We start from the raw sequence: 23,822 nt of genomic DNA on the forward strand, positions 1-23,822 counted from the left end.
TTCCTCCTGCTTTCTTTTCTCTCACTTTCCTTCTTTCTCTCCTTCATTCCTACCTTTTTATATGTATATCCCTTGCCACTCAGCTTTCCTTCCTTCCTTCTCCTTTTTCTTCCCTCCTTCCTTCCCCTATTCTCTGCCTTTGTCTCCCTTCCTCTCTTCCAGTGGTGGTGCATAATAAATCAGATGCACCAGAACATCTTCCCTGTGACCCCATGAATGAAGCCAGGATACAGGGACGGCTGAGGTCGACCATGGCTTTCCCTCTCTCTCTCTCTCCATGCGTTCTACCAGTCCCCCCTCCGCCAACAGCCGGGCATAGTTCGTTTTCAACAGAGCCTGGAGTAGAGCATTGACAAGGGTATCCAACGTGCTCTCATTTTGTATCTTGGCCACAGAAGCCCTTATTTCAAGCCCTTCAGCTCTAAAGACAACAACTTGAATACTAATTCTTCAGTCTTGGAAAGCGACGACGGCAGCAATTACGCAGGAGGCCACGTGCATCCCGAACACACTGAAGCAAACACGGATGCAGTCTCCCTCGTTGCCCTTCCAGGAGATACCACCGTCCAGCACGAGACTTGCCTTGGCTTTGCAGTCCAACCCAGCTACACTCCATGGTGAACTGACGACAGCTTGGCCTCCTCTGTGGGAATTGCATACCTCGTCTCAACTTCACTGGGGCAGATCCATAGCGTCAATGCTCATCCAACATTCCGTCAGACACACTATTGGTTTTGACACATTCAGTCACCCATTAGGCATTAAGGTATCGTGATTTACCTCTGCTCCTGGCTCGTCAACGAATTCTGTCTCGTCAAAATGTCAACCTTCACCCCGTTTTTTCTTTCTCCCTTCCTGTTTCCTTCCTTTCTTCGTTCCTTCCTTCCTCCCTTCCCTCCTTCCTTCCTTACTTGCTACGTACTTTTTGTGTTTCTCAACTTTCAGCTTCTGTCTGCCTTTCAGCTTTTTCTCTGTGTCCGTCCTTTTGTTTGCCTCTCTCTCTCTCTCTCCCTCTCTCTCTCTCTCTCTCTCTCTCTCTGTCTCTCTCTCTCTCTGTCTCTCTCTCTCTCTCTCTCTCTCTCTCTCTCTCTCTCTCTCTCTCTCTCTCTCTCTCTCTCACCGTCTTTTATCTGTGCTTCAGTTTATCTACCATTATATCCATCCATCCATCCATCCATCTATCTATCCATTTATCTATCTGTCTAATTGTCTATCTGTCTTTAGCAACGCAGATCTCCATAATGGTTACGCAAAGTGGGGGCGTAGGGAGGGGATGGAGGGAGGGAGGGAGGGAGAAAGAGAAGGAGGACGTGGAGAGGGGAGAGAGGGAGGGGCTGGAGTGATGGAGGAAGGAAGAGTAGAGGAAGAAGTGGAGGAAGTTTGAGTCCTTAGTGTCTTGTAGCGTGATGGATGATGGAGGAAAGAGGGAGAGGAGAGAGGGAGGATGGAAGGGAAGGGAAGGTAGGAGAAAGAGAACAGGGAAGAGAAATGAGAAGAAAAAAAGATAGAAGGAAGAGACAAAGTTAGGGACGAAGGAAGAGAGAGAGAGAGAGAGAGAGAGTAAAAATCTAATATATAACATCCCTATAATACAAAATCCAATAAACTCTACTTTTTCCAAGGTCGCCAGTGATCTGATTGTTTACTCTTCTCTCTTATTCCACTTCAATCAGTGACGTATTTTCTAATGACACATTTGCAATTTTTTGAGTATTCTTATTTGACTTAGTGGCAAATTTGTTAGTGAAAATTGCAAATGAAGGCCGAGGATGAGATAGAGGGATGGAGTGGAGAGGTATATGAGAGAGGGGTGTGTGAGCTGGGAGCAGGGCAGTGACATGGTGTTGGACAGGGCGACATGGAGGCGATATATTTGTGACCACCCCTTACGTAATTGAGGCGTCTGGCAATAGATAGACAGATAGCCGATGAAGGCTATATCTAACCCTTTCGGCACGAGAAGTCCAACTTGCCATGAATGAGGTCGTCTCGGAAGAGCAAAAATAAGAAAAAAAAAATGTCTTCAAGTACAAAGGGTTAGTTCACCGGCATAGGAAATTGCATACGATAACACTTCTTGAATTTCAGTACTACCAATGAACGCTAGGTACAGTTATGATCAATAGTTCCTTTACACTATCCAGAAGTCGTGTCAAAACCTAATGATCTTTTTCTAAACTACCTGTCAATACTGAAGCGACTTAAGGATTCTAATCCCAGTTTATCATTTCCGAACCCAGAAGGCGTAAAGGAATATTGACTGTACCTGTAGGTCATCAACAATACCTGAGCTTAAGTCATCATCATCATCATTATCATCATCATCATCATCAGATACTGCGTTCGTAACAAGCACATTAACACGTTGGCAAAAATATTAATAAAAGTCTCTGGCCCATTTTTACTCAGCAGATAAAACAACACACACCAATAACACCACGAACACAAAAATACCAGCACACACACACACACACACACACACACACACACACACACACACAAGCACGCAAGGAAACACACGCACACACATCAACACTGAAACTCATAAACGCAATCAACCCATCGCCCAAACAACTTTAGCACTAATACCACGCCCGAAACGCTAGCACTTCCACAACACACCATCAGACTACCATCACCATCACAACACCATAAAACCATCACACCACCATTACATCACATCTCTTTTACCAGCACGCAAGCACATACCATCACACCACCAACACACACGGCCATCACACCACCATTACACCACTACAAATACACCATCACAACAACACACCACCATCACACCACAACCACCACATCACACACACACACACACACACACACACACACACACACACACACACACACACTTTTGGTCATGGCAGTATTAATTTGGGTGTTGGGCGGGCTGTTGTGGTGTTGCAGTAAATTGTGGTCCTTTCATATCTAGGTGTGTGTTTTTATTTAGAGATATATGATCCGTATATAGGTGCTCTGTGTGGGTTGCTCTGTGTATCCATTGATGATACGAACCGCTTTGTTCTGTAGTGCATGGAGGATGTTATTGCAATATATATATATTTTTTTTTTGAGGGGGTGGCAGGTTGGTTGCAAATTCCTAGTTATTAAGGAGATATAGCATAACCAAGAGATTCACTCTTATCACCCACCATAAGATGAGCAAATTAATGTTTATAGTTCCTAACTCCCCAGTCTAAGTTCGAGTAAAACCTTCATAGGCAGACACTTCAGAGACAACCGCCCCTCTTCTTAAACATAGACCAGATGATACTATACAGACAACATTTTGAAGCTACGTAAAACTGTACTTCACGCTACGCAGCACGTAATGTTACACCGTCCAGCAATCATGTAACTCTGTTTCATCTACGGTCAGTCTGAATGAAATCGATTGGCTATCTCCGCGCAGAAGTTCCACTAAATCTGAGCAAACAAAAAAATGTCCAACAACAAGTCCACAACATCTGCATCAGGGCAGCTAAACACACACCACCACACCACACTCTCCATAACACTGTCAATTCACCCCCACACACCCCATTGACACACTTCATAATATTGTCAGCACAGCTCAACACATCATAATCACATTTCAAAACATCACCACTACACCACCAACACACTCCAAAGCATCGAGCACACATTCATACAACTGACGTACTCCCTAACACCGTCAACATACCCCTATCACACCTGCAATAAGTTCCATAACACCAACACACCAGTATCACACCGCTAACACGCTCCGTATCTCTATCAACACACCCCAACAACACATCCCCTAACACCACCACCACCAACATCAGAACAGTCCCCCTTCCCCCACCATGCCGCTCCCTGAGGTGATTCCATGTGACCCCTCGGCCACTATTGACTGAGCACTCCAGCACCTCGTTAAGGCACTGAGTAATTGTTAATGACCCGGCCAGCGGCGAGATGACGGTCATTATCCCACCCGCCAGATGCACCGGGTGGGAGGAGGGGAGGAAGGAGGGATCAGGGGGGTACCTAATGCAGGGGAGGGGGGATAAAGTAAATTTAGGAGGAATGATAATAGGTACTAAAGAAAAGAAAACAAAGCATTCAGCAACAAGCCATTTGGTCCTATCAGAATCGTTTGTTAAACATGACGTTTTAAAATTCCTTTCTCACAGGGGATTCTACCTGGATTCCTTTCACTGGAATGACAGCTCAGAATAAACACAAATTACACGTAAATATGAATCACTGTGTCTTGTGAGGTTTGTGTTAGTTTTTGTTTTTAATTCGCTTCCTTGCTAAGTCTCCTGCATTTGTCTCCGATGACCTGCAAAACGTGGCATGTACTCTATACTGGGAAAACATTTTTGAAAAAACCCTGTAGAATTGACTGTGACTAAATTATGTTTTCTATGAGCCACAGATATGGAGAACAAGCCTATCTTACTATCATGCATTTTTTTTCACACACTTTTCTATTTCTTGTAACTACCTTTAGTGTCCTGCCATTTTTCTTCTTTATTCTGTTTCTTTTTTTATTAGATCACCATCCATATTACCCTTTTGATCACAGTCCTGCCTAAATACTTCAATATACGAGTATTTACGTTTCCATACATTCTGCCATTCAATCTCACAGTACAATTTGTATCTTTGTCTTCTTCAAATTACATAACTTTTCTTCCTCCAACATTTTCTTTTTTGTTACATCTTCTAGCACATTTTGCCAAATTCGTTCACCAGATTCTGCAGTTTACACTCCTTATCTCCTATCAGCACTTCATCATCTGGGCATCACTTGCACAGAGAAACAGAGGCGAATGCTTTACAGTTTGTTCTTTTTCCAGTGTCTCTCCTTACCAAGTGTTCTTGCATATACTTCTCTCATTACCCCACTATATATAAGGTACACAGTGAGCACCCATGGTGGTGTGAAGCTGCTTTGTTTCAGTCCAGCGTTTTTTATACAGACGATGAACAGAGGAAGGAAAAACAAATAAAAAAAATCCATATACCAGATTACAGGTGCCTTCCATTCATAAGAAATCTGTAACTGAACCTCTCACTCAGTTCACAGTTCACCCACACAGCTGCTTGTGGTGCCATCGTGCATACTTTGGAGGGTTCAAAGTAATTTACCTTCCACTCCATATACTCTAAGTACAATAACAGGAAGGAGAGTGAGGTAATAAGGAGCGCGTAGCATGTTCAGAAGGAGGGAGGAAAATGTCAAAACTAGTACCACACAGGAAGAGGTTTAGTGGGGGTGTAAATGAGTGTGTAGATGTAAACGGGGCAGTGAAAGGGATGTTATGCACTGGGAAATAGGCAGTAAACATAATTGGAAGCTGTAGATGGCACCTTTTTTTACACCTCTTACCAGCCTTCAGCTCTGTGTCCTCTCTACCCCTCTAATTCCCCCACTTTTGTTCTCTGTGTTCTGTCCTTCCTCTGGCACTTCACTCCTTCCCCCTCTCTCCTCATCTTCTACTTGCTCATTTAATTTTCCCTTACTCCATTTCCCATGTATTCCTCTTACCCCTTTACGCTGCCATGTCTCTTTCTATGCCCCCTTCCTATCTCTCTCTCTCTCTCTCTCTCTCTCTCTCTCTCTCTCTCTCTCTCTCTCTTCCTATACCACCTCATTTCTGTCTATACCTCCTTTCTCTCTTCTTACCCCCCCTCTCTCTCCCTCTTCACCCCCCTCTCTCTGTCTGCACCCCTCTCTTTCCCTCTGCACCCCCCTCTCCCCTCTCCCTCCCCTGCACCCTCTCTCTCTCTCTCTCTCTCTCTCTCTCTCTCTCTCTCTCTCTCTCTCTCTCTCTCTCTCTCACTCCACCAATAAATAAGGATCGTTAATGAGTAAGGATAAAAGGAATCCCAGCTTTCAGACAACACGGCTCTATGACCAGCCAAGCCTCATTTCGTATAATCGACCCTAAACTCAAAGGCCATAAAGCCGCTTTTTAATTAACGCTGGATGGGATAAGCATTGTTAAGCCAGCGAAAAAAAAGAATTAGGATTATTTTTTCAGTAAACAATTCAATGTATTTATTTTTTAAGCTTTTTTAATTGACGTGATTCAATAATTTGGCACGTCGAGCGATTAGCCTCTTGAATGCAATGGGTTTTTACTTTGTTCTTGTTGCTTCATCTATCCACGTATGGTTGGGAAATACAGGTGAGATGATGATGATGATGATGACGACGATGATGATGATGATGAGGAGGAGGAGGATGGTGGTGGTGATGATGAAGATGACGGTGCACCATGGTGATGAGGAGGAGGATGGTGGTGGCGATGTTGATGCTGATGTTGATAGTGATGAGGAAGATGGTGTTGGAGGTGGTGATGATAATGCTGCTGACTCTGGCGACTGTGATGATTGTGATGATGATGATGATGATGATGATGCCAGACGATTTATTAGGAGAATGATTTCGGAGGTAGCCATCATTTATTCATTCAGCACAAAAGATCTTTCATAAACTGAATAAAGTTGTCTGGAGAGCGCGAGATAAGGAAAAAATAATATTAACTTGTACTGAATTACTTAAAATATTCTTCCTACACTGCAGAATGCATGGTGAAGGGGGGAAGGGGGAAGGGAAAACAAGGAGAGGGAAAGGGAAGAGAGGGGGAAAGGTGAAAGGGAGGGGGGGGGAAAGATGAGAGAGGAAACAGGGAAAAGAGAGGAAAAAAGAGGTGGTGAGAGGAAGGGAAGAAGAAAGAATTTAGGGTAAGGGAGGAGAAAGGGGGAATGGGGGAGAGTGGGAATGACCAGGGGAGAAATGAGGGAGAAAAGGGGAAAAGGAGAGGGGACGAGGGGGAATGGTTTGGCGAGAGAGAAATGAGAAAATTTATTTGGGATTGCCGTCAAAGGCGAGCTGTTTTTCTGATTAGCCCATATCCCCCTTTTCTCTCTCTCTCTCTCTCTCTCTCTCTCTCTCTCTCTCTCTCTCTCTCTCTCTCTCTCTCTCATTTTCCTTTTTTTTATGTGCTTCAAACGCGCTGAATCTGAATGCCGTGATTACCAAAGTTAATAGGCTCATCTGCAGCCTTCCAAAACAAAGTGAATCATTGATCAACACTTTGGCGTTATTTATGGCGGTAATATCAGACGCGTGGATGAGGCTGATGGGGAAACATTGAAGAGAGCTTGAGTGAAAGCCAGGAGAGAGAGAGAGAGAGAGAGAGAGAGAGAGACCAAAGAGGGGAAGGGGAAGTGGAAGTGTACTAAGAGGTTTGGTAATGTCAAGTATGTAGTAGAGCCGCGAACAGCCAAGGCATGAGGGACTATGATAGTGGATGGATATAACTAGTCTACGTGGCTTCATTTCTTAATCAGATTATCCTGTAGTTTGTGTTTCCCCATCCCTGTGTTCTGCCCAACCCGTATATATAGTCTTTTGGATGTAGGGCTATGATGATTTGACAACGATCAGTTCAGCAGGGACACATCACAGGATACGTGTGGGTTATAGGAGTTCATGCCGCGACCATACATGGGAGGAGAATAACAGACTTGTCCTGTGGCTCATTTACGTCTACCTCCAACGAGTCCAGAGGGGAAGGACTGGGCGCTTTGGACCCACGTCACGTGTCTCGTGGGCATAGTTTTCCCCAAGGAAAATCCCGATCCACCTTAAGTGTGCAGTCGAGAAGAGTTACACTTTGGCCTGACGAGGGAGCAATCAGACCTTTCGTACTACGATTCACTGTTACTGATATATCTTAGAATCATCTACTGGACAGCCCATCAAGCATCTCATCAAGTGATGATACATTACGACGACAACATGCCGACGACGATGACGATAAAGATGACGATGATGATGAATTTAGTCGGGAAAGTTTGAAGGAAAACGTAAGAACAACTCTGTCGAAGAAAGTGTCTATAGGAAAATGAATGCACTGGTCGAAGGGAAAAAGTATAAAACAGTGCAGGGATAAAGATGTAAAAAGAAATGTTAAAAAAAAAAAGTGCAGAGCACGTTGCTCTGATGAGAAGATAAGGAATGCTGTGGAGATTGTATGGGGAGAATAGTTAGGCAGGGAAGAAAAAGAGTGTCAAAGTAGATGATATCAACCCTTTAAGGGAGAAGGACTTTTCTTCGAATAAACTGTGACAACAAGAATAACATATCTCAATGGTGCTGTGCCTTCTAAATGGCTGAGGGAGGTGCTGGAGGATAGAGGAAGTAGATTTATTCGAGGAGAAGATTGGTGATGAGACATCAAAAGGTTAAAAGAGAAAACACTTAAAAATGGAAAATAGAATGTTAAGAACACAGAGAAAATGTGGATAGAGCGGTAATTCTTATCGTTGGAAATTAATATTTATATGCATGATAAATATCATATTAAGCAGTTATGCAATTTCATATTTCAATATTCATGTCAAGCCTAATAAACACTGTCAATAACAGCGCATTGCGAAAGAGATGGTAATTCCTTTTACCCTGATTATAGTGTTATATTATGGTAAATGAATATATATGAACGAGAGCAAACAACAAAGACCTTCCCCTAGGCATCAGGGGAGGCGAGGGTGGAGCTCAACATCCCCCCTCCCCCTCCGCCCACTCACACACACACCAACAAGTTCCGCTATAAACACTACTTTATTTTTATCATTTATGCAGCATTAGTCATGTATTCTCACACACGGCAACATTGTGCAGACACTGACCCCCAATGCAGGGATCTATTGGCATTCTAATTTCCCCACGAGGAGTATAGTTTTAATAAGAAATGTATTGTATGGTGACATCGGTGTGTCCAACTTTGTGTTCCCTCGAAGCTCACCATGCAGTACAGGACATTTATAACATGTTCATCGTGACACTGGGAAATTTGGGAATTATTTTACCCAGCAGCCATGAGTAGAAGTTCACCGAGTCCTCTGCTAGCACCGTGTCCACCTTCCCTACATTAGTCATTCATCCCCAAACAAAAGAGAGCATCATTCCTTCTCATACTCTTCTGTTGTTTCCTTCGTATTGCTAACACATAAATTTAGCTCTTGTACTACCTTCCAGTGCCACAGTCGGCAGAGAAGTTTTGGCTATCTTTTACTCATGACTTTTCGGCTGAAATCAGACATTCCTATTAGGGAGGCTTAAACCATCAGCCTTGGTAGATACGGAGTGAGAGTGTAAGTAATAACACAGCCTGATCACTGTCAAGAGGTCGTTTCGGGACATTCCACTACGCACGGTATGACCTACAGAAACTCATAACTAGTCTCGTATTTTGTACAAGTGCCATCTCTGCCAGTATGCCACCCACTGTACCAAGGACTTGTGATTGCAACTGTACATTTGACCAAAAATTGCAGTTCTTTGTGGAAGGTGATAAGAGCATTGAGTATTATTATGAATACACGATGTGCATTAATAAATAAAAATACATAAATACAGTTTAAAGTTTGGCTTATTTTTTAATCTTTGTCATCTTGTTCACTTCAAGTAATAAAATGCCAGTATAGGAACTACCAAGGCCTAAAGAATTCTTTAGGCCCTGGAAGCTACAGGAAGCCTGGCGAGGAAAAGTTAGGTTAGGTAAGGTTAGGTTTGGTTAGAATTACCTGGGTTCTTAAGGTGTATCTAGGCTATTATATTGTGGTGTGTTCATATACTAACAACCCCCTGCTATACCCCCTAAACACAACACCTGCGTTAGAGGTGCCAATGTTCTTTGTATATACTAAATCCCCTATACCCACTACATACAGCACTTCCCCCGGTGTGTGTATATACTAACACCTCATCACCCCAAAACCCAGCGTCTGTGTCGGAGGTGTCACTCATCTAACGCCTGCCTGGTGTATGCATATGCTAACCCTGCCATTCCTACACATACACCCTGCCTCAATGTGTAATATTATCCCCTCACCCTGTACACCCAGCGCCTGCCTCGGAGGTGTCACTCAGTTACCACAAGCCTGGTGCAGACCGTGTGGTGGTGTCGTGTCGCGCCGGGCGAGTCTTTCCTGCACCAGACATCGCCATCTACAGGAGCTCACCCGCCGCTGACAGGTGAGAGAGAGAGACAGACATAGAGAGACAGACAGACAGACAGACAGACAGAGACAGACAGACAGACAGACAGACAGAGACAGAGACAGACAGAGACAGAGACAGAAAGACAGATAAACAGACAGACAGACAGACAGATAGAAGGGAGGGGGAGGGGGGTAACAGGGAGATGAAGAAAAGGGTAGATTAATAAACAGAGGATAATTAAAGTGGTATAGTGTGATTAATAAACAGAGGATAATTAAAGTGGTATAGTGTATATCTGTCTATCTGTCTGTCCACACACACACACACACACACACACATACACACACACACACACACACACACACACACACACACACAGATAGATAGATAAATAGATAGACAGACAGAAATAAGATGAAAAACCTCTGACTCCATCTTGCTAAGAAACGCTCTGCACGAAGATTCTCTCACAAATGAGGATTGTATTCCACTGCTGTACAGTCAACAGTTAAATGGAACTTAAACACTGCACCGGAGGAGGGGTAGCAAACTTAGCGACTGTGAAGCTGTTTTTACTAGAGAAGTGTGACCTTTAGAGCGCATAACGAGACAAGAGCCACGCTAAATTGCAAGATAAGATTCAGAAAAAAAAAAAAAAAAGAGACGTCAGGGATATTGAAAGATGTAGAAAGAGGCACCATGGACCAGAGTATTTCCCCCGAGCCCAAAGAGTGGTTAGTGAACTCTGTCGATTCTGCTTTGCTGTGTGGCCCATATACGTGATGCTGGACTGGCCCCGGGTCTTATTGTGACACGGTATCTATGTCATCTGGTGCCGGAGAGAGAGAGAGAGAGAGAGAGAGAGAGAGAGAAAGAGAGAGAGAGAGAGAGGATGAAAAAAGGGAGAAAAAAAAAAGAAAAATGACAAATGGCTGAACGGATGAGGAAGAGTAAGAGGAGGAGGAATGATGGAGGAAAAGAAGTGTCTCCATTACAGCTGATTACACACACACACACACACACACACACACACACACACACACGCAGTCCAATTAAACACATGGCTATATAAATAAATCCTCTCTGTCTGTCTATCCATCGATCCATTCACCTGTCTATATACTATATCTATCTTCCGTATATCCATCTATCTACCTACCTATCCATCTCTCTGTCTTACGTATATGGCAGGCACAGCAGTAAAGAAAGCGTCACACAGTTGGCCAGCCTTTCCCCGGAACCCGGATTATTGCCTAGAAAGTTTGTGAAAGGTTTTACTGCCCATGAAAAAAAACTTAAAACTGTCTTGGGCGCTTCGAAGTTTAATTCATGGCTGGAAGTGAAAAAAAAAAAATAAAGAAAAGAAAAGATTGAAACTGTCATGAGCTTAGCCTTTTTATTACGATGGCGTCCCTTTTTATTTCTGGCCATCCTCAGTCGATTTTTTTATTGTTTTATTTTTTTTTACTATTGGGAAAACTCTTGCAGTGAAAAGGGTTAGCATCTTGGAGTGAAAGAGTCAGAATCTTGCAGTGAAATTTATTAGAATTTTGCAGTGAAAATGTTGAAATCTTGCGTGAAAAGTTTAGAATCTTGCAGTGAAATGGGTTAGAATCTTGAAGTGAAAGTGGTTAGAATCTTGCAGCGAGAAGGGTTAGAATCTTGCAGTGAAAATGGCTAGAATCTTGCAGCGAAAAGGACTAGAATCTTGCAGTGAAATGGTTAGAGTCTTGCAGTGAGAAGGGGTTAGAATCGTGAAGCGAGGGAGGTTAGAATCAGTCTCCATTAAAGAGGAAGAGGAAGGGGGAAGAGGAGTAATTGGATTAAGGTAAGAGGCAATTAAGAAAAAAGTAAGGGGTGCTTCTAAAGGGTAAATGAGGTAAGAGAGAGACCCAGAAGACATTACCTCGCCGTGTTGTGGGTAGCATAGAGGGCTTCGTAAATCCTCCTCCATGGCGATTTATTTTGCATATTATATCTTAACTCTCTCTTGTATGTTATTTATGTCGTTTGATATTGACATAGTTTGCATCGATAGCACTTAAGAGGACACTGAAGCTTTATGTGCAGAGTAAATCGCTATGCAAAAAGTGTTACCAAGCCTTCAAAGCAGCTCAGGATACCACTGTACATCCGAAACTCTCTGTTTAACCACCGCTACTCTTTTGCCTGAAGGGGAGAAGAGAGAAGGGAGGAAGAGAGGGAGGAACGAGGATGAAGCGATAGGAGGAGTGACAGTAGATGAAAGAGGAGGGGAGGAAGGATAATGGGGAATGACCTAAGACCACAAGAATGTAATTATGCACCGTGCTAAGGCCGCCTCTCCCACTCTAACCATCACTACTATTTTTTGGTGTTCCGTGGAATGTAATTAAAGGGCCTTAGACGCGCGATTTTTTAAAATATTTTCCTTTCATGTGTAAAGGAGCATTTTTTTCTCTCCTTTGTGCTACTAATAGAACACTATCCTTGTCATTATCATCATCGTCATCATCATCATCATCATCATCATCATCATCATCATCACCACATCCCCACTAAAACAAAATGAATTCTGTATAGCCTAACCACAAAAAAGAGGAAGATGGAAATTGTCGCAATGCCAACAGAGTGCTCAGTGAAATAGTAAATATATATCCATTCATATATACTGCCATTACTATTTTCCTTATTACTGACTATCCCCCCAGACAGCCGGTCCTGGCGGTGGAGCGTGTCGGTAGCCGCCACTTTTGTCATTCTTATTTTGTCCTTATATTTATCATTATCATATTTTCCTTATCAATATCCTTATTATATTGTCCTCAACTTTATTATGTATATTGTCTAACCCCCCTACCCAGACGGTCGGTGCTGGAGGGGGCGCGTGTGGACAGCCGCCATTTCTCTGAGTTGGGTTACTTCAACATCAGCATCGAACTGGAGGCGTTTGACTTCGAGCTGGACGCTGAGACCATGTTTGAGTGTGTGCTGACCATCCCTGACACGGAGTACAGAGTACAAGAGAAGATATTATACTTACCAGGTAATGTACTAACGCTTGTACTGTACTACCCCATGTACTGATCATGTTTGTGTGCTGACCATCCCTGACACGGAGTACAAAGTGCACGAGAAGATACTGTACTTATCAGGTAATGTACTGTACTATCTCTTGTGCTTACTAACACTTGTGCTGCACTAACCCATGTGCTGACTTACCGCTGTACTGGCTGCTTCAGACACTAAGTACGGGTACAGAACATATTTCACAGTACTTCTCAGGCACTGTGCAATACTCACCCCTGTACTACGCCAACCCAATGAACTTTCCAAACCCAGATACGGCTCTTCCTTAATTTTGCACTGACCTGCTCTATCCTCACTAACTCATTTACTTCTGTTTTTTAGCTATTGTAGACCCACACTTACTATGACAAAGCCTTTCTATCGGTGTCTGCCCTAAGCCACCTCCCTCCATCCATCAGTCTTGGTCTTCCACGTCCCTTTTTTATTTTGCTAACTCACTTTTCAATCCGTCCATCCACATTATCCTTACTCTGCCCCTCAGTTCCCTCTACCCTTCCTGCTCACTATTCTGCTCTTCTCCTCCCTCAGTATCCTAAATACCGATTACCACATGCAAGGGAGAGTATTTGTAAGTCACTATGCTTCTGTGATCTGTCTTTGGTGTTTCTGTATTTTGAGGTGTTCCGTCTGTGGTGCTCAGTATGAAGTACACAAAAAGAATATAAAAAGGAAGGTTATTCTGACGATCGGAGAGGAATGAGAAATATGGAATGCAGGACAAGGTGCTGGGTGGGGAAAGTCGGCAAATATTTCCTCGTGATAACACTCCCCAGGTCAACACTTACCCATGTACTGTCGTTGCCCACCTACTACCCTAACCCCTGTCCTCTCGTGCCCTGTGTACCGAGTTAATTTCACGTTGTCCTCACCTCCCCAGACACCCATTGTTCGCTCCATTTCTCGTGATACAGTGAGCCTCCATGTGAACGGGATATTTAGGTGACAGGCTTATTGTGTTTGGGTGTATTTCTATATCTGTGTGTGGGTGTGGGTGTAGGGTGTGGGGGTGTAGGGAGGTGGGTTTGTGTGTGTGTGTGTGTGTGTGTGTGTGTGTGTGTGTGTGTGTGTGTGTGTGTGTGTGTGTGTGTGTGTGTGTGTGTGTGTGTGTGTGTGTGTGTGTCCGCCTTACACTTCATTTCCCTGGCTATTGCAGAAGGTATTGCAGGATTTAAAATATCGTTAGAAATATACGTTGCTCCTCGTCGTCCTTCTGTCAGGCTAAAGTACTTGGCATGATGGATTGCCTACACTCGATTAACACATGCGCTACCATAACCTACTTATATTCTATTCTTACTTATATCTAAATACTTCTCGACACACCATCTACCGCGACATACTTTTCAAAAACCTAGATACCCACATATATGTTTTTATTTTTATTTTTTTTATTATTACTGGTCGATTTTATTCATCTGATAGAAATCCCTGTTTTCTAATAGTTAATCTCCCTCGCTGTGTTGATTTGTTTTTAATTACTTACTCCAGGTACTAAGACAAGATTTATTCAGCTCATTGTAAGCCTCTCGTGGTAAAGGCGCAGCATCTCTTGTAGGAATAAACTTTGCAGCAGTTCCGTTACTTTCTGGTCTCTCCCTTGCCCAACGCCGCAGTCTGTGAGGTGTGGCTTCAATAAAAAAAAACTCTCAGTATTACTTTGCCTACTCAGTAACGACCTCCTTTCCCACGATACACGACATTTTATCAGATAATCTTATTTTTATTATTCAACGTGTTCTATTTCCTTCCAGACGCTGATGTCCTCTCTCTCTCTCTCTCTCTCTCTCTCTCTCTCTCTCTCTCTCCTCTATCTATTCACTTATGCCCTCACCTCTCCCTTTCTCTCCCCAACAAATATGGTTACCGGGCCTATATTGAAGCGGAATGGGGAATTGGGAGGGATAAGGGGGGACTGGAAAGAAATAGATAGATAGATAGACAAAGGCAGTTAGATCGAAAGGTAGAGAGATGGATAAATAGGCAGACACACAGACACAGATAAATGGATGGATGAGTGGATACGTCCGCAGATACAGCATATTATACTGTATATATATATATATATATATATATATATATATATATATATATATATATATATATATATATATATACATATATATATATATATATATATATATATATATATATATATATATATATATATATATATATATATATATATATATACATCCATCCATCATCCAATCCTACGTTGCCCCATGAGGAGCGTAGGAGCCCGGGGCTAAGCAGTTGGTCCTGACATTTAAGATGAGAGTGACCAACCTCACTCATCCCTGAGTGGCATTACGTGAGTAATAAACCTCAACCATCCCTTGGATATAAACCTTCACCGGCTCAATCCGACTGGAGCGCCTTAATTACCCACTAAACCACCAGGAGCCAAAATTTGGCCTGGTGTACAGGAAACATTTGGCTTGTCACTCAGTGTAGAGTCACCCATAGACAGAAGAAAGACGAATGAATGAAGAAATGAAAGACAGAAGAGGGAGTGTAAAGTCATCCGTAGGCAGAAGGACGAGAAAAGAATGAAGGAAAGAAAGATAGAAGAAGATGGAAGGAAAGAAGGACGGAGGAGAGGACAGGGCAGACACCCGAGAGCAGCACTACACTGAGTGAGTGGATGGTGTGCGCCCGACCTACCACTAAATAAATATATATATATATATATATATATATATATATATATATATATATATATATATATATATAGAGAGAGAGAGAGAGGGGGCAGGGAGGAATGGGGATTTATTGGCAAAATATAGTGAGGCGAACAAGAGGAATTAGATTTTGTTCATAATTTTCAAAAATAAATCCATGAATAATACGGTATTACGAAATCAGCATAATTTTAGCATGAAATGGAAATAAGCTTAGCACAACTAGGCTATTTTTAGCATAATTTATCAGAGGGTGTAGCATATATTGTTCAGAAAATAATGTGACAGCACTAAACGAATTTTTGTGGGGTTTGACGGCTCTCTACCTGCCCATCGTAACTACTGTAGTTGTTTTTAATTTCCGTATTTGCCGAGTGAATTATCTGTTTCAATAGTGGGTGACTGCAAATGTGACTAATCTGACTGGGAATGCTGGTGACAGTTCCCGCTCTTGCCAGTTTTTCTTACTCCATGGACCTTACCTTACCCCATCCTTGTTGGAAAAATATGCCCGGATGATGATGATGATGATGATGATGATGATGCACGTTGTTTCTGCAAGCCATACTGTTGATGAAAACTATAAACAACACACAAGAGAAGAGGAAGGTTCAATAAGAGAAGCTTATTGTAAGAAATGCTGCCTTGAGTGCTAGGGAAGGGGGGTGAAAAGAAAAGGGGAAGAACGGTCTCTTCTTTTCCTTTACCCTTACCCCTTCTCCCTCTTAAGTGTTTATTTCCCTTCTCATCCTCAAACTTCTTCTCCGCCCCTGTCTCCGTCTCCGCATCCTTTTTCTTCTTTCCTTTGTCCTCCTCCTCCTCCTTCTCTTTCTCCCTCACCTTCTCCTCCTCTATCCCCATTCTCATCATCATCATCATCATCATCATCATCATTTTCCTCTTATTACTCTATTTCTTTACTTCTTCTTCTTCCAGCATTTTCACGTTTATTTTACAGTATCCTTTTTTTTTCCTACTTTCTCTCTTTCCCTCCTTTCACGTCACCTAACTTTTTTCCCATTTCCTCTTCTCGTTTCTGTGTCTCTTCTCTGTCTCTCCATATCACATCAGTATTTCCTCTCTTCTCCTTTTCCCCCTTTCTTTTGAATTGTTTTTCTCTCTCCTACGAGTCTCATTTTCTTAACACCTTCAAACCCATCTCATTTTTTTTCCCTCGTTCCCTACGTCTCTTTTTTTTCTTGTCTTTTCCTCTGCCTCTTTTCTCCTCCCTTTTTCCTGTTTCTACCTTTCTTGTTGCTTCTTCTCGTCAGCTTCTCCTCCTCTCCTCTCTGCGTTTCTTGTCGTTCCTCTCTTTCACTAGCTACTGCTCTCCTCTGTTTTAGTCTCCTCTTCATGCTTTTACCCTCTTCTCCTCCACTTCTCTCATCGTTTCTCTGCCCTGCTGCTCTCTTCAGTTTTAGTCTCCTTTTCAAAATCTTTTCCTCTTCACTCATCCCTTCCCTGTCCTTCCCCACTCCTCCATCCCCCTTGCCTGAGTGATGTCTAGGAAAACCTCGCATCTTCTCTCGTATTCCTCTCCTCTCCTCTGTTCATCTTTCTCTCATTTTCCTCTCTTCTTCACTGTCCCTCTTTCCTCTGCTTTTCTCTTTTCTCCTCTCCTCTTCTGTCTTCTCCTTTCTTCTTTCCCTTCCTCTCCTCTCCTCTCCTCTCCCTTCTTCTTTCCCCTCCTCTCCTCTCCTCTCCTCATCTCTCCTCGTTTCGTCATTCCCACCATTCATTCCATTCACTATTGCCCAACAGTCTCCCTTTCCTCTTTTCTCATATTTTCCTTCCTCTCTTCACCCCTCTCCTTCTTCGTTTCTCATCTCCTCCTCTTCCCTTTCCAGTTATTCTCTCCTCCTCCCATTCCTCCTCTTCTAATTTCCTCTCCTCTACTCTCCTACTCCTCTTCTCCGTCTCCCTTATTTCTCTTCCCCTTTAACCACTTCTATTTCCCCTTTTCCTTTTTTTCTCCTTTTCTCCTTTCCCTCCATTCCCCTACCTCTTCTCTTCTCTCCCCTCTCCTCTTGCAACTCTTTCCTCTCCACTCTCCTCTCCTCTCCTCTTCCCGTCTCTCCAGGGCCTCTCACTCCCCCTTTCTATGGACACAAATTCCTCTCCCTGTTCAAGTATCAAGTTAGGCAAATGTATTCCTCTCTCACCAGCCTTCCCGCCCTCCACTGGTCTCTCTCTCTCTCTCTCTCTCTCTCTCTCTCTCTCTTGAAGCGGTTTATATCAAAAGTAACACCTTCACTACGATTATTCTCTCCTGAGTCACTGTAAAAAAATCAGCATCAAGAATAAAACACACTGTAGGAATTTTAAAGCAGAACAACGCAGACTGAGCTGATTTTTCCCGTACCCTTTTACTCCTCATCTTCATCCTCATCTTCCATTCCTCCTCCTCCATTTCCTCTTCCTCTTCCATCCCCTCTCCTAGCGTCCCTAATCTCTCATCATTCCCACTGAGAAAAAGCCTGGACGAAAAGAAATGGAAACCTGACGACGGGAAGAGGGATAAGAGGAAGAGGGAGAGAAGGGGGAGGAGGAAGAGGAAGAGGTAGTGGAGAAAGATAAGGTGAGAGAGGAAGAGGAAAAGAGGCAGACAAGAAAGAGGAATAAGAAGAGGGGAAGGAGGAGGAGGAAGAGAAATAGGAGGAAGAGGTGGAGAAGGAAGAGGATATAAAGGAGAAATAGAAATAAACTGGTAAGTGTGAAGGAAGAAAAAAAAAATCTTAATGAGAAAGAGAAAGAGGGAAGAGAATGTGGGATGGAAAGAGAGACAGGGAAAAGAGGAGGGAATAGAGATGATAGGAAATGAAAGAAATATAGCGAAGAAAAGTAGGAGGAAGAAGAAAAATATAGAAGAGAAGACAAGAGGAAAAGGAAAAGTAGAATGAGAGAGAGAGAGAGAGAGAGAGAGAGAGAGAGAGAGAGAGAGAGAGAGAGAGAGAGAGAGAATGGAAGATAGAAAGAATAGAAGTAAGAGGGAGAGGTGAAAGAGAGTGAAGAAGAAGTAAAGAAATATAACACAAAAAATGAGTAAGAGGAAGGGAAGGGGCGGAAGAGGGAAGGAAAGAGGAAGAGAAGTGAAATGAGAGAGAGAGGAAGAGTAGCAGTTAGTTTAAGAGGAAGCGGAGAGAAAGAGGGAGGAAGGAAGAGAAGAGAGGAGAGAAAAGATGACCTAGGGACGCAGGAGAGTCATGGTAACGAAAAGAGATGAATGGTAGAGAGAGAAAGAAGAGGGGCCCCTATCTGACTATCTTTCTATCTCTCAGTCTGTCTATCGGTACCGGTATCTATTTGTCATAAACCTATACTCGTCAAATATACCTATCTATCTATCTATCTATCTATCTATCTATCTGTCTGTCAATATGTCTGTCTTCTATTTACCCGTCTATCTCCGTGGCATTCTATCTGTATCAATATATGTGTGCCCATCTATCTGTCTGTCTATCTGTCTATCAATCTATCTATCTATCTACTCACCCTCGAGGCAGAGGGGGGGGAGGGGCGGTCATGTCACCTCCCTTGGTCCCCTTCCCTGTAAAAGTTATTCCTCACCCCTTGAATATGCAAATAATTCTCTCTCTCTCTCTCTCTCTCTCTCTCTCTCTCTCTCTCTCTCTCTCTCTCTCTCTCTCTCTCTCTCTCTCTCTCTCTCTCTCTCTCTCTCTCTGTTTTTTTATCTATTCTGTCTTTCTCACATACAGATAGATAAAGATAGATAGCTAAGAGGAACGATAGGCAGATAGACAAAGATGAAAAATATAAATGAAATGATAGATGCAGACAGACAGACAGATATACAGATAGATAGATAGAATGATTGATTGACTGATTAACTGATTGATAGATAGGTAGACAGATAGATAGATAGGTAGGTAGGTAGGGACAGACAGACAAATTAGATTATACCCCCCCACCATCACTCCTCTCTTTCACTCTCATTAAAACACCTCCTTCCTAATTTCCTCCCCCATCCCCCTGTCCCCCATCCCCTTCTCTCTCTTACATACGCATCAGAGGGCATCCTTCACTCCCTTTACACACACACACACACACACACACACACACACACACACACACACACACACACACACACACACACACACACACACACACACACACACACACACACACACACACACACACACAGACCAGCCTCCCTCACTCACACACACTACTATTTTCTGGCCTAACATTTGCGTGGGCTGGCTGTGCTGTTGGGTGTGTGTGTTTGTTCTCGTCATCACTGTGTCATTCGTAAACACTGCCACCAACCAACCCTCGTTCGTAGGCCCGTATTTTAGGTGGCATATGACGCTTCGTGACTCCTTTTCCTTAGCGATTTATTTTCCATCATTATACATCAAATTCAGCAGCCTCTTCTATGTTATTTATGGTTTTAATTTCGACAAGGTTTGCATCAGTAACATACAAGAGAGTCCTAAGGTGATATGAGCAGAATAAACCGCTAAGGAAAGGGTGTTACGGCGTCTCTAAAAGGACTCGGATTGGACCGTCACACTCATAAGCGTAAGCATCATCGGTGAAGATAATGGTGACGTTTTTGGCACTACGGAAATTCATGTTTCCTGTAGGCCTTACCGGATATTTCTTGTTCTATTTATAATTTTGCTGATTATATGTCGTTCCATGTATATATCTGGTTATCTGTTTCGCCCAAATGCACCCATAAATACACCCAGCTCGTTCGAGACTAACTTTTTGCTTTCGACGCTACAGAGGCTTGTGATTTTTGTAGACTTAACTGGATGTCTGCCGTCCAGTACAGTATATGTGCCTTGTTACATATTTCACCTTTGTACACTCATGAGCCCTCCCAGAAATGTCCGGACTTGACTGTACATTTCGGTCATACTGTGGTTCGTGTTCCCTTTACGTCTTACTGGATATTTATCGTTCGGTTTACGTACTTAGTTTTATATGTCGCTCTCATACACCCATAAGCACACCCAGTAACTTCGGAGCAAACTTTACATTTTGGTACAATGGTGGTTCGTGTTTGCCATAGTTATTTCTGGCTATTTTCACTCTGTATATGCATCTTGTTTGGGATAGTTGTATAGTCGTCCTTTTTTTGCCATTAATAGACGTGAAATAAGCTGGTAAAGGGCAGAAGTTTGGAGTAAGTTAGAGTAAAAAGAGCATAGTTTGGTTTCGTCGTTGCACATCACAGCGTCTGACTCAGTTATCCCAATACCAACACGTCGTTCTGTGCTTCGAGACCTCATTGGCGACCCTCGATATTCCCACTCTGAGTATCGGGTTGCCGGGCGATGTGTAACTGACGAGGACCGGATGTCGTCTGGCGTGTGTGTGTGTGTGTGTGTGTGTGTGTGTGTGTGTGTGTGTGTGTGTGACAGACAGACAGACAGACAGATAGACAGACAAACAGACACAGACAGACAGACAGACACAGACAGACAGACAGACAGACAGACAGGCAGACAGGGTCATTCAAGATGGTGTATTTAGCCTTCGTCTGCGAGAAATTCCCTCAGCTGAAGAACTGGAAAGGCTTTGGCAGTAAGGGGAGTGGCTCGGAGGAAGGGAGATAAGCCTTGGATGGAGCAGGGTGATGGAAGAAAGGGAATGGCTTGAAATGAAGAAATTGGCTTTGGAAGAGGAAAGGATGGTTTAGAGGAAATGGATGTGGCTAGAAATGAAGAATGATGGATTAGAAATAAAGGAAAAAGAAACCTGGGGAGGAAAAAGGTTATTCTAAATGATAAATAGGTGACCTGGAAGGAAAGAGTGAGGGATAAAAGGAGCGCTAAGAGAAATACGAACTTAGTGCTTGAAATGAGAGGGCAACCTTGAAAGGGAGAAAGGTACTTGGGAGAAATGAATGTAGATTGGTAGGAGAGGTGGCCCGGAAGGAAAAAGAGTGGTTTACGAGGAAGAGGGATGGCTTGGAAGGAAAATGGGTGACTAGGAGAGAAGGGGAGTGGCATGAAAGAAAGATTGTTTGAATGAAATAGCGAACAGTTGCCACTTAAACATAAACAGTTGGTGAGACTAACCTTTATACCATGTTCATTTAACCTTTGCCTAAATTCACTTAACCTTTGCCCAAAATTGCCATCCCTCCATCTAGAATACTGAGATATAATAAAAGATTAACACTGGACTTAGATGCTAGTCACGAAAAGTGCTTGAGAAAGGATGCAGAGCCATAGCATTGTCTTTTTTCATCTACGTTGAAATAAGCTGCAAGAGGATGAAAATCTGGGCCAGGTTAAGGTGAATGAGCTATAGTCAAATGATGTAAAACTCTGTAAATTATAATAAACTGTCCCCAAGGAAAAATATATAAAAGTTCCCCACCGGTATGTCACCAGAATCATTAGCATCATCGTCTCAACTTGTCCACCTGAAGATAAAAGGATAAAAGAAAGTGACACACAAGGCAGAAGTGTGGGGTGACGGCAGGTGGTGGCCGTGGGAAGTCTGTCTCATATAATATACTCGCATTTGCATAATCGCAGTTTCGGGCCACACAGAGAGGTTTGCTATACTGTTCTTTGCAAACTCTCAGCTCTTTTGCATATCGGGATGGTCTTAGTAAGTTTGCTTTTGTCTTTCTTTTTTTTTTTTTTTTTTTTGATATCCCATTAATGTACTTTGAATTCTTGATAATGTAGTTAACCGTTTAGAATAATGTGATGCTCTGTTTAATTGCAGGAGTTTATTTTGCTTACTTTTGGACTCTGTTGGCTTGTTTTTATTGTCTTTTTGATATCCTATAAAAGTACTCTGAACCCTTCGTACTGAGGCTGCCAGCGCAGAATAATATAAATCTATATATAACGGCAGGATTCTATCATTTCTTACTTAACAATGTGAGATGCTGCCCCTTCCACCGAACTTAACATTACCCAAAGCCCTGTACTGGCACGAGATTTTTTTCCTACCTAGAGTTTGCATGTAATAAATCCCTGACTTATTTCCCCGAGCATATGGGTGTAAGTAATATTATTGAATACTTTTTTGACAGAGCTGGACCCAAGGCGATGATGGGCTTGTTTGTGGTGTTGTTGTTTTTTTCTTGTGTGTAGTGGTGGTAGAGTTGGTCAGGTATTATTGCAGTACTGAAGTCATCACTGTTATTAATGACGATCTTTTCTCTTGTCCACAGGTCTGGCGGCCGTCACTGCGCCAGGTAAGATGGTGTGTGTGTGTGTGTGTGTGTGTGTGTGTGTGTGTGTGTGTGTGTGTGTGTGTGTGTGTGTGTGTGTGTGTGTGTGTGTGTGTGTGTGTGTGTGTGTGTGTGTGTGTGTGTGTGTTCTTGAGAATTTAGAGCACAGTCACTAACATATATATTATGCAGTTTAGGTTCTGTGCCCATACAAATAGAGAAGACGAACCATGATCATGCAAGTCTAAAATATACAATCTAACCTGAGGAGCATTTTATTTTCGAAGTATAACCTTAGTATTATTTTCTTGGGGAGAACATCATGGTACTATTTCTAGATCACACATATTTCTCTTTGTGCAGTGATACAACTAAATCTACACAAAATAGAGGAGGCCTGACCATCACTGAAAATTATACAGAAGTGTAATGTAAAGTAAAATCTAAAATACTAAGAGATACATTATTACAAATCCCAGTCCTAAAAATCAAAGGAAGTGTTAATTTTATGAACATACAGAATTTCCCTAAAGTAAGTCTGTCTTTCTATCTATAAATCTATGCTGCTGCCCCCAGAGAAAGGGAGGTAGCAGAGACAGGACGACAACACGCACACATTTATTCGTCTCTTAGCCCCAAGGGGAAAAAGGACAGATCCTCACCGCACCACACCGAATATATAATTCAATAGTTTAATAGTTTAAGTATAGTTTAAAATCCTTGACTTTTACTTAAAACTTCTGATGCAACTACTTGGATAAAATTCACAAGAGCATCAAACAGTGATTTTACTTCAGGAAATACATTGACTCTGACGAGGTATTAAAAGTTTTATTGTAATTCTGGTTGGCACTTAAATGCTTTCTTGAATGTTATAAATTGGTTTGGAAAAGGTACTATAAAGACA

The 23,822-nt window shown here is 42.6% G+C and overlaps 1 protein-coding gene across 1 annotated transcript in view; it reads left to right on the top strand.

The window, feature by feature from the left end:
* LOC145407677 (uncharacterized) overlaps positions 1-23,316 on the top strand; it is a 58,471-nt gene extending 35,155 nt beyond the window's left edge. Inside the window, exons 5-8 of the mRNA XM_080278545.1 lie at positions 9,901-10,030; positions 12,841-13,022; positions 22,916-22,939; positions 23,279-23,316. Of these exons, the coding sequence (XP_080134671.1) occupies positions 9,901-10,030; positions 12,841-13,022; positions 22,916-22,939; positions 23,279-23,316 (374 nt within the window). The remainder of the gene's footprint in view (positions 1-9,900; positions 10,031-12,840; positions 13,023-22,915; positions 22,940-23,278) is intronic.
* Positions 23,317-23,822: the final 506 nt, after the last annotated feature.

The sequence above is a fragment of the Coenobita brevimanus genome, chromosome 74 (genome assembly GCF_032717465.1).
Source record: "Coenobita brevimanus isolate Jiangsu-jjx chromosome 74, ASM3271746v2, whole genome shotgun sequence".
Lineage (NCBI taxonomy): Eukaryota > Metazoa > Arthropoda > Malacostraca > Decapoda > Coenobitidae > Coenobita > Coenobita brevimanus.